This window comes from Pteronotus mesoamericanus, unplaced genomic scaffold, assembly GCF_021234165.1.
Source record: "Pteronotus mesoamericanus isolate MK-2021 breed Mesoamerican mustached bat unplaced genomic scaffold, CSHL_Meso_final scaffold_85, whole genome shotgun sequence".
NCBI lineage: Eukaryota > Metazoa > Chordata > Mammalia > Chiroptera > Mormoopidae > Pteronotus > Pteronotus mesoamericanus.
Window position 1 is genome coordinate 42823785 of NW_026555329.1, and position 12413 is coordinate 42836197.

At 38.9% G+C, this 12413-nt stretch overlaps 1 protein-coding gene across 1 annotated transcript in view; it reads left to right on the plus strand.

The window, feature by feature from the left end:
• The window catches only part of POU6F2 (POU class 6 homeobox 2), a 514892-nt gene that overhangs the window by 381146 nt on the left and 121333 nt on the right, over window positions 1-12413 (plus strand). The window contains exon 5 of the mRNA XM_054564576.1: window positions 7555-7880. Coding sequence (XP_054420551.1) covers window positions 7555-7880 — 326 coding nt within the window. The remainder of the gene's footprint in view (window positions 1-7554; window positions 7881-12413) is intronic.

The window sequence follows — 12413 nt, forward strand, 5'->3', positions numbered from 1 at the left end:
TTTTAGCTATGTAGTTTTGCTAATGAGAAGTATGATGCCAGTTTGATTTACGTTTGTAGGTGGCCTTTTATTTGTCTCTCTGAAGTCTTTTAAGATTTTAAAAAATCTTTATTTTTGGGGTTCTGTATTTCCATGGGGAAATATCAGGGTGTGACCTTTCTTATTTCATGTCAGTCTGTACTCAGTAGGAAATTGGAGGAATTCCTAAGGACTTGAAGGAGTTATTGGGAGCTTGGAGTATTGGGGTGAGATAGCAAACAGATTGGCTTTCTTAGGTTGAGTCAGAAGAGAAAGACTTTCTGTTGGGATGTGCACATCCACATTAGAAATCTTAATTCTTCCCCAGACAGTTTTTAAAATTTCTCTAGAGATGAGCTTTCCCATTATTTTCCCAAGAGTTTAGGCCTAGCTACAGGCCATTCTGCAGGTGGAGATGGTAGAAGGTCAGTTGTTTTGTAGAAAGGCCTGAGCAAATGCCCCTCAGAATTCAGGAGAGACTTGCCACCTCTGGCTCCTCAACTTCCCTGAGTCATTGCTGGGTGGGTATTGCTCCCCTTTGAGTGGTCCATGACACTACTTCTTCCCTTTCCTTTACAGTGGGCATTTGTCCTTCATTTTTTCATCTTCCTATTTAGTGGGGCAACTAAGAGATAACATTATGTTTCAGATTTAAGATACTCTAAAAAGAGTGCTCTCCCAAATGTTAGTAAAGACAGAAGTGCATGACAAATTGTCCTAATATCTAAAAAAAAAAGGTGCTAAAAAACTCTGGAAGATTTGCAGGTGTCTGCTTTCTCTTCTTTCAAACCAGTGATGATTGTGTGTGTGTGTGTGTGTGTGTGTAATATATATAGTATAATATATATACATATATCATATGAGGTCTATCCATGCAATATGAAAAATAGAGACATTTATTGAAGAAGATGCAAGATACAAGAAACATTGTACATAGAACAATGATACCTCAGTCCCCTTCAAAGTAGGCACCTTGGGACCTCAAACAGTTGTTCCAATTTCCGTCAATTGCCTTGTCATATTTTCCTGAATCTCATTAATGGTCTGAAATATCTTCCCTTTCAAAGGTAATTTTAGTTTTGGGAAAGGCCAGAAGTTGCCGGGTGCCAAATCTGGGCTGGAGGGGGACTGAGTCACCGAGGTGATTTGATGTTTCAACAAAAAACTCTGCACAAGATGTGATGCATGAGCAAGCATGTTGTCGTGATGTACTGCCAGTCACCAGCCGCCCATAGCTGTGGCCTTCTGAATCACCCAAATAGTTTCCACAGAAGAATGTTAAACTTAATGCAAAATTTGATTCAAATATGTTGCTTTACTCACTCAGTCAATTTGAATGCAGCAGCCACACAGTACACATGCTCACTCAACAATGTCTACTGCCCCCACTGACTAGTACAGTGAAGTTGTCATTGTTCAAGCACATGCATTCTGGTCCATTCTCTTTGGCTGCCAGGTTACATCAATCCATACAAACAATTCTGATTCTATTAATAATGGCTGGACTTTTTCTGGACAGACCTCATATATATTATATAATCATATATATATAACATATAGGATTTAGCACAAATAATGCCCTTTTTATTATAAAATTATAAGCATGTAATTCTGTAACATACCAGTATCACACTCAAGCACACCATATGACATTTTAGGTGAAATGTTCAAATTAAAACTATAAATTATTACATCCATATTATTACCCTATCAATTACACTCAAGTAAGCCTTACTTCTGCCAGACCCTGTATGTAATAAAAGGACATATTCATTTTTTTGAAAGACCTATTCTCAAAGTTATGGAGATGGATAAGCAAGATGGCTCTTGGTGAAGGCCAAAGGAGAACCACTCGTTCTGCTCCTCCTATTGGAGTTGCTAGGAGCTCCAATGGCTATGGTTCCTCCTTCCCTGGGTTGGGTCTTTAGAAAGCAGATTTTGTTCTACTCTCTAGGACACAGTTTCTAACTAGTGCCCCAGACAATTCTGGTCCACAATTTGAGATGCACTGCTGGACTTGCTGAAAACAACTGATCTCAGAAAGAAGCATAGGTGATTCCGGCAATATGTAGAAATGTGTGGGGATGTTTTAATTGAAAGAATTTTTCTTTCTGTTTTCCTCTGACATCTCAAGAGATATTTAGATCTCTGTCTTAAATACAATTGACAGACTAAAGATATCTGTAGCACTATTTCTGGAACTGAAAACACTGAAATGATGTGAGAGAGTTATATATCATAATCTTTGAGATGGAGCTGTTTTGCTTATTTTTGACATTGTTGCCAAAAATAAAGACAAATTTCCCAGAAAGTTTTCGCCTTCTGCACTTTTTGAAAATCCCAAGTCCCCAACCTGCCATTTTCCATCTACTCTGCAAAGCTTCTGTATGCCAGTGCAGGCTGGGGATGCCATTGTGGGGACAACAGAAAGGGTTCCCGACCTGGACCCTCACTTCAGCTACCTTACATGTTTTTTTCTCAGGCTGGGGATTTACAGATGTCCGATTTTGCTATCTCAAATCCCTCTGGCTAGGTTGTTCCATATTCTAACTTTCTTCTTCTAGAGATCCTAGGGGGCAACAAAAGTGAACAATAAAATAGAATTACGGAGGCAAACGCTACATCCAGGAGCACAGCTTTCTTTTTTGGTGGCCCATGAGCCCAGTGATTATTAAGACTGGCCTCCCATTAAGAATAAATCCATCTGAAAAACTCGTAGCTGCCACCCAGCTCTAGAGGCAACATGTCACAAAGTTCTGTGGACAATGTAAGCTGAGGCCCTACTCTGTTACTTTCCTCAAAATATCACCAAGCCTGAGCACAGGGCTGCTGCTGCCCTGTGTCATCACTATTCTCTGCCTGCTCACAGTGTCCAGGTTCTAAGACTTCTCCATCATTTCTAGAAAAAACAAGAGGTGCCTTGCATGTGCTCAAGTATGAGTCCATGGTCCCTTTTGAGAGTAATACCATTGCTCTTCTCTGTCAGACCTGTGTCTCTCCAGCAAGTATAGTGTTTTCCTTCTTGTGCTACCCAGCATCTAGCAGCCCTGCCCATGTCTCTTTCTGCTTCACCAGGTACACTGCCTGCTGGTGGCTATCCTTAGCCCTCTGGGCGACCCAGCCATGTGGAAGGTTTCAGCCATGTGAGATGTCCCAAAGCAGTATGGCTTGGTCTCTGGTGCATGAATATAGAGAAGCAACCATTGTTATTTTTAAAGTAAAATACACATGGCATAAAATTTCCCATTTTCACCACTTTAAAGCGCACAATTCAGTGGCATTAAGTACATTCATAACGTCCAACCACCACCACTATCTAGCTCCAGAGCTTTTTTATCACTCCAATGGGAAACCTTTGTACCAGTTAGTCACTAACTTGTTTTCCATCTCTACAGGTTCACCTATTCTGCATATTTCATATAAGTAGAATTATCCAATATGAGGCTTTTGGCATCTGGCTTCTTACAGTTAGCATCACATTTTCCAGGTTTCCTTTTTTTATTTTGCTCTGTGTTTTCTCTCCCTAGGACCAGGCTTGCACCAGACAACTGGGCTAAGTGTGGGTTTGAATAGCCATTACTACAATGCCCTTATCAAGACTCCTAGTCCCTTTAAATGATAAGCCCCCTGCCCCCACTTCTCTCCTCCTTAGCATAAGACTTAGCCCCTCTGTAAACATATTTCTATGAAGCTACTCTAGTTCCCAGACATGCCCAGGAGTGTGTAAACATCAGCCATGAATAATAGTTTCTACTCCTTCCAACAGATTCTCAAACCCAAACCCAGTTTGTCAACCATGCCCACATATGCCTTAACCTGGAAAGTCCAAGAAATGCTGACATTGAGATCTCTACTAGAGTGACAATAATAGCATGTTATACTTTGTGTTAACAAACGTGAGAATGTTGTTAAGAATCACACTTTCTTTAGCATTTGAGCACTATTTTGCTTTCTGTGAATCCAAAGGTGTTTCAAATAGCTTGCTAAGTGAAAGACACATTTGTATTTCCCCAGAATCTTTCATGGTCTTGCACTTCATATATGGTTATATGATATGCTTTTACTTTCCACTTTCCTGACTTGGAAGTAGTCTTATGTGAGTCCCATTCAATATAATTCTCATACTTCTATGGGTGTGCTCTATTTACATGTGTGGATTCCTGAGGAAGTCTTTAACAAAAATTCAAAATAAGATTTTTTCCCTAATTTATAATGTATATAAAGAAACTGAACAAATGGAGAAATGAAGAATTCTTGGCTAATCCTTTGTCATTAAATTATTTATTTGGGAAATTTCAAACGACTGGTCTTCCACAGTGCTCCCTTCTCTCTAGGAAATTCAGTGTATGATGGAATTTTGTCCCATGTTTCTCTCTCAAAATTGTAGGTTTTAAAATTATTAAATGACCTAATGTAAATTTCTGTGCATCTCTTTTTTTCATAGAAACTGTTATTGTAGTTAACTTTTATATTTAACATTGGACAGTATAACAGAGTAACCAGACGTAGAGGACATAATCATAAAAAATTAAATACCACAGAAGAAATTAAACCTTTTAATCTTTCATAAGTAAGATCAGAGTTTTACATCCCCCCCAAAATTGTCATTTTAGCTGCAAACATTCCCTATAGTTCAAATATGTTCTTGAACCTTCCTAACTTGTGTCCCTATCTCAGGATGCTTTATACAATTAGCCATTTAGAAGCTTCATATTTTAATATTTTTTAAAACTTTTGTTTTCATACTTTTGTGTAGGTGGCTTTGGCATTTTTTAGGCAAGTGTTACATTACATTGTTGCACAATCCCTCGTGCTTCTCTTTGCATCCAGGATATACCTGAACATACTATATTGTCCATGATTTTTTACTTTCAGAAGCCAAATTAGTTTATGTAATGCAGAAGTTTAGTTTATGCATTTCCAGGCAAGCTGCAGGTCATGGGAAAGAAATAGCCAATGTGAACTCACCAACATAATGGACTAAGGACAAATTTGAGATCATGTCTCATTAGTAAGTTAGGGTCTACTGCACCTACCCGTCTGTCAATATCTATCTGCCAATATTCTCCAGCCTTTCCTGTTTCTAAATGCTGATTTGGATAAATGCTCTTCTCACCAAAATGAAACAGGATGGTATTTAAGTCAACCATAAAAATAAGCACTGACATATGTGCCCTAAAAGATATCAGGGAAGGGTTGGCTTGAAACAGGCAAGAGGCCAGATGTAATCACTTTCCCAAAGTGTATAAGTCCACCCAAAGGAGACATCCAGCCCCATTTCCCCAGGATCCTCCAGACTGTAGGAAATTCTGGGAGGTAAGGATTGAGCAGGCCTCCCAGATCTTCAGTAAAATGGAATTTTATACAATAGGAGCTGGGGAAGGGAGGAGAATGACAAAACCAGACCATACTCTTCAAGTCCCAATAAATGGGATGATGACTGGTTATTTTTACTATATAGACTTTATTTCTTAGACCAATTTTATGTTTGCAGCAAAATTGAGTAGGAAGTTCAGAGAGTCTGTAGTGACTGGGTATTGTCCAGCCTTTCTCATGCACATCACCCCAACTTCTAGAGTTCCAAAGCACTCTGGGTTTACAGGCAAGGAAGGACACACACCACACTGAACATTTGAGCAGACCTAGAGTAATTTATTGACCCACTGAGAACTTGCCATCCCAGTGGTCCAACACGGAAGCCCTACACATGGTATCTGAGAGTACAGAATAGGTATTTGGTGTCCCTCAGAACTGTCAACCTATCATTTCACCATCACAGCTCTGCCTTACTTTAAACAAACCTGAGTCTATATTTAAAATCTGACTTACACCAGGGGTTAACTGGGAGTGATCCATCTTCCCATCATTTTCACAAGGTAGGTTCCTTACCTTCTGTAAGATCTAAAGTCATTCAAAACTTTCCAAGCCTCTGTTCCAGGTAGTCCATTCTCCAGACTGTCCTTCAGAAATATCACCTGAGCCATGCTGGCTTCTGGATGTTTCTTCAAGCCTGAAATATCTTCTCTTGGCCATTTGGTTAGTTTCCACACTGTTGACCACTTAGTTGATTATCTGATATGTGTCAAGCATCATCTGTCATTAGCAGGACTCTGTAACAAGTTACCTCCATGCCTGATCAATAAACTTCTTCTAAGTTTATTGTATCTCCACAAATAAATTATAAACTCCTAAAATGCAGGACTATATCTCCTTTTTAAATACTATGTGTTATCTGGCACAGTACTAGTGCCTAGCTGTTATTCAATAAATTTTACAAAATGATTCTTAACTTTACAAAGATAGTCAGTCACTGGTTGATTGCCATACAGAAAAAGTTCTCTAGGTGTTCTCAACATATGGGTCAACATACAAGAACATATCTGTGCAAGGGCAGGTATGTGATATGTCACTTTACAGAATCACTAGGTTTTTTTAAGGAGCAATTTTTAAAAACAGTGAATAGTTTAATGTTGCAAACAGAGGTTATTACCTTTGGAAATCTTTACAAATTCTAGGTAAGGGAGGAACAGGAAAACATTGCAGGCCCATGTGTTCAACATTGATCCTTATAGTTATTTGTAGCTTTTGTGGAAAGCTTTTAGACTGAGATTCAGGAAGAGAAGGGAGTAAACTTGTATCAGTAATTCTCTCTAGACCATTCTTTGGCCAAGCCAAAATGCCTCCCTGCTTCAGAAACTGTTCAACGGTAGATGGGCATCTGAGAACAAATTTAGGGTGTTCTGTGTAGAGAGCACATTTGTCCCACCAACTCCTACTTTCATATAACAAGAAAATCTTGAAAGATGATTTCATTCTCTCAGTTCCTTGTGTGTCCTTGAGGTGCGAATGTGTCTAGCCACCACAGTGTAAAGTTCCCATTCACCTACTGTAATCCTCCCAGGTTGGGGGATCTCTGTGTCTTTGATCGGCAGGCAAAAAAAATCAGGCTCACGATTTTTACTCTGCTAAACATAGAAGCATGTGCTACCTTTAAATTTAAAAAATAAACCATATAAACTTGTAACGAGCATGTCTAAGCAAATTGGCAGAGGTCTAAAGTAGCAAATGAAAATGACATGATTAATGGCAATGATGATGAAAAGACTACAAACTCTTTAGTTTTCTGTTCTTAACCCCAGTCAAGCCTTTACCAAAAGAATTAAAGTGGCTGAACTTTAACCTAAATCAAATCTTGAAAGCATAAGTGTATTTCCCAAGCATTGTGGAAAGGAGGAGAGAAAGTACTTAAACATGACCTCCATTTCTAGTTCATCCCCTTGGCTTGCACTGCTCAGTGCCTTTCAAAGTAACACCTTGATATGGTACATCCTTCTCAAGTTTTAAAATTTTCCCAAGAAGTGACTCTTTCCCCAAGTGCCCCACAGGCCTTTTACATACCAAAGAGCCTCAGAGTAAGAGGGTAAAGTTTTTCTAAAAGACAGCCTTCTCAGCTCACACAGGACAAGCAGCCAAAGACACACAGCAAGATGTTTTGTGGTGTTTGTTTCACCTCCACGTTTCTTTCTTTCTTTGTAGCTACCTCATCCCTGAACTCCCAGCTCCAGCAGCTCCAGCAGCTCCAACAACTCCAGCAGCAGCAGCCGCCCCCTCCACTGCCAGGCAGCCACCCGCAGCCAGCCCCGCAGGCGCCCCCGCAGTCCCAGCCCGCCCAGCCCCAGCCCGCCCAGCCCCAGCAGCAGCCAGCTCCGCCGTCGCAGCCCCAGCAGCCTCAATCCCACCCCCACCTCCAACACCAGAACCAACCGTCTCCAACTCAGCAGAGTGCAAGCCCCCCTCAGAAACCCAGTCAGTCTCCAGGACACAGCCTTCCGTCGCCGCTCACGCCACCCAATCCTTTGCAGGTATGCTCCCCGCCCCGGCCCCTAAGCACAGAGGACCTTTCCATGGGGTTGTACTATCCCCAAAGGCAGAAGGCCAGCAAAACTTAGCATCCAGTTCTGCAGCATCTAATTCAAATTGATCTCTTAGACATAAGGAAGAAGGAGCAAACAGCAGGCAACTGGGGATGCATGTGAAGGAAACAAATACCCCATTTGATGTTACCCTCCAAAGGATAAATGTTATCTGTTTCCTCCTGTGAGAGGCCAGCACTGTAAGTGCACTTGTAGCCTGTAATAATTCCATTTTATGATACTTTTTGAAGGCAGCAAAGATAGCATCCAATTAAAATTATTACTAGCACAGTTTTGTAGCCCCGCGGAGAACTGTATCTCCTGTCCATGAGGCATGGTGGTTATTTCTCTATATTATGAATACAACAGTGTCTTACCTTAAGTACTTTGTGCTCTTTTGTTCCTATTTTTCTAAAGACTCTCTGGGGTTAGGAGGGTAAGGAAATTTAGCCCCAGTCTTATGTCCCAGATTCCAACCATCACTCCATGGACTAACAAGTACTCTACATTCATGCCCAGAACCTCCACAAATTTGCATTACAAAGATTATAAAAAATAGTAAGGCTTCTGTATATTTACCATATTTTGCCATGTATAATGCATATTTTTTGCCCAATTTTTGGGGGAAAAATAAGGATATGTATTATACATAGGTATAATGATTGCATGCCATGAGTATAATAATCCTGTGTATAATGAAAACAAAAACATGGGTGTGTGCTATACATAGCAAAATACATACTTTATTACTGTGAAGATTAAGGGCATGCAAAATAGATATTTCAAGCTAATCGTGAAAACTCATCTTCAATCTATTATCATTGAGGAGCAACAGGAGCATTCAGGACTATATATAACTATATAACCATTCTTAACTTATAGGCCTTTAAAATAAACTGGCTTCAAAACATAATGACTGTGATATCAACACATCAGATCCAGAAATTAACAGCTCAGTTTTAGACTCACATAATGATGTTTCCCCACTGAGATCTCATGTGATCTAGCCCATTTGTAGTGGAGTGGCAGTCCCAGAGAGTGAGCAGCCCATGCAGCTGTTTCAAATGCCAACATCCCCTCTTCTCGGGGGTGGGGCACGCAGACCTCCCTACCTTAGGATGACAATAGCAATTGCACTCTTAGGGACAAAATAGTAAAGTATACAAAATCACAATAAATTGGTACACAAACAGAAAGGCAAGTAGATAAGAGACTTAGTATTTTAGAACCAATTTTGTTTGTTATGTTTGTTATTTTAGACCCAACTTTTTTCCTATGAACCCAATTGGATTCTCAGTAGTGGCCCAAAGTTTTCCTAGAAATGAAAACATTTGGATGAGATAAGTAATTGTGTTTTCCCTGGCACTTGGGTCATGTCTACTTTCAACGTGAACATTTTCCTGAGTTGGGTTTGAAGATGTATTTTTTTTAATATCACAAATATAAGACAACATAATACCATTGACATGGGACTGAAATGACAGACTTAAAAAGTCTTCAGTGTATGCTTGGCATCTACCAAGACACTAGATATCATCAAATTTACAAGATGCATGATTACAACAATCGTAATGTTTTCAACATTTGGAATTCAATTCTATTGTCTCAAAGAATGAGTTTAATGTTTTTTAAGAGCAGTTGAAGTACAAGTACCTGTGCAGCATGTGATTACACACTTCTTTCCAAGTCATCAAAATAAGTGAAATTACAAAAAAAATAAAAAACAAAAAAACCTGTCCCACTCTGAGGGAGATTACTTAGCTTTGTCTTCAGTTGTTGTATATAGTCCAGTAGTCCTTACAGCTGAGTGAAAGCTTTGAGTTCTGTGGACATCAGCCTTCTCAACACTTTCAGCTTATAAATCTCTTTTGGCCAGTGAAAGCCAAGTGAAGACAACCCATTTGAATGGCTGTGGACAGGACTATAGATGAGGTGACCACACAGCCTCAGGGAAATAAGTTGTATTAGGAGAATTTGTCATGTGGAAATCTAAGGACTGTTTTGTTTTGTTTTTCCAACAAATGAAGGCTCAGAGCCACAATTCTATCTTCATAATCCAGAGAGAATATTCTAAATTTTTACTTTTTGAGTTTTGACTTATAAACTTAATAAATACACTGTTAAGATAATACTCTAACTTCTTCTGTGGATCTAATGAGTAACAACCAAAAGAGGGATTTGGTAAACTTTTAAAGTATTATCAAGTAGATAAGGAACTAATTTTGAATATATCAGGAGGAATATCAGGAGTTATATCAGGAGGAATAAGAGGAGTTTTTTCTTTACTATAGGCACATAAAGGAAATGGAGAATTCCATGATTTTGAAATATTTGGTTTTTTTCTACACTATCTGAAGGGTTTTTGAGTTTGTGAAACATGGGATATTTGAACTTTTAAAAAAGAAAGCTATTTAAGGAGAACTGCAAAGGTAATGATCTTTATGAACTAGAATAAAGTGTTTTTTGTTTGAAGACTTTTAAGGGAATAAAGATTAACTTAATTCATACATAACAGATTAAATTCTATTTAAAATGTTTTTATTTTCATGTGGGTTTTATCTTTTTTTAAAAAAGATTTTATTTATTTACTTTTAGAGAGAGAGAAAAGGAGGGAGAAAGAGAGGAAGAGAAACATCAATGTGTGCTTGCCTCTTGCGCACCCACTACTGGGAAACCTGCCGGCAACCCAGGCATGTGCCCTGACTAGGAATATAACCAGCCACCCTTTGGTTTGCAGGCCGGTGCTCAATCTACTGAGTCACACCAGCCAGGGCATATCTTTTTCTTTTATTATTCAAAATTTTCCTGAGAGATATTTAGTACTATGCAGTTTAGATTATCAAGGAAGGCCAGTAACCCAGTTTTTTTTTTTTTTTGTTAAACAAATTGAAAGATAATATTTCTATGACTGTACAGATGTTGTCATGTCTTCAGAGAAAAATAATATATGGAAGTGGCTCGTGTAGGTATATTTAGGTGAGGTCATTTTTTGAGATGAAAAAAAAAATTAATAGTGTCGGCAAGCGGTAATACTCTAGACTAAAATTCTCCAAATAGTTCTTGTCAGGTTCTCCCATAATATTGCAAATTTTTTTTTCAGTCTTTAACTCAATTCCATGAAATAGATTACATTTACAAAACCAAGTTGTTGTTTCAAGACAGATAGGAGTCTGAAGTATTATCACTTCAGAGAAGCCCAGATAGGGAACTAATTTCATTCACTAATTTTGATCATTCAGGGTTATACGAGGGCTAGTAGGCCAGAATAGAGGTCTGTCTTTAGATTCTCCTTTGAGACTCAATACCTGCCTACCCCATCCATGTTTGGAAACAAGCTCTGAACATGGATCATAAACACAAATATTTTTAGGGGCCAGGCAACCAGTATAACTAAGTAGACTTGGGTATAGTAAAACCCAAAGTCAAATTTTGAAAACAGTGTGTGGGACAAACAAGTACATCTGGAAGCTGAATTTAACTTCAGTTTCCAGGATGGTTATCAACTGATACTCCTATTTTTGCTGTAGTTTATCCAGACACTGGCTGTGCCAGAATCTAAAACCAGAGCGTTTGGGGTAGAAGCAGATCAGAATCATAAATGGAAGCAACAAACTTTGGTGGGAGTGGAATATGTCCTAATTACTCCTGGTAATAAAATAATGTAAAATTTTAATTTTAGTATATAATTTTGATCTGGATAAAGACCTCATAAGTACAATAATGTTGAAATAAATACCTCCTTTCTATGACCTTTGAAGTAACTTTTCTTCAGACTGTTCCTTGGGTGTTTTCATTTGCACTAGAGAAATTCCAAACACTGTAAAAGCCCTAATATGTGCTTATTCCTTCCTGGGTGACCTGGGGATGAAGAGGACATGATTTGAGGACATGGTCATGGTCACATGGGAAGAGGGAGCTTGAGGGTCTGAGGCCTCATTCTAGTTCTGACCCTGCTTCCAATTAGCTTACAAGTTTGGACAAGTCACATTGGTTCTCTGGACTTTGTTAATCTGTTAAATATGTAGGGTATATGATTTTTAAAATCCTTTTCAGACCCACGAGTCTATGATCTAAATGTTAGCAGCCCTCTAGGATTTTACTGGATAATGAAAACCCAGTGGTCTTAAAGATTCTGTGAGTATTCTTCAAGGTCACGTTAATTTCTTCCCACTCAGCTGGATGTCAGAGTGGAAACAGAGTGGGGACAAACATAAGTGGGATAGTGATAGCACAGGCGGATTTTATCTTAGCCAGGGAGTCCAAATTAAAGTCAAGTTTTTATCCTCAGAGAGTCACCACTATAAGCTGTGGTCCCAGATTGCTTTTCCACACCTATACATTAGAGAAGCTTAAGAAACCAAATGCTACATTTAACCTTGGCCTTCCGCATTCCGTCTTGCATGGCAGTAAGCAAGATAATCTTTCTTTTTTCTTGTTGTATTGTGCATTTTAGTAAATAACAGAGAAGGGAGAGAGCTCAGT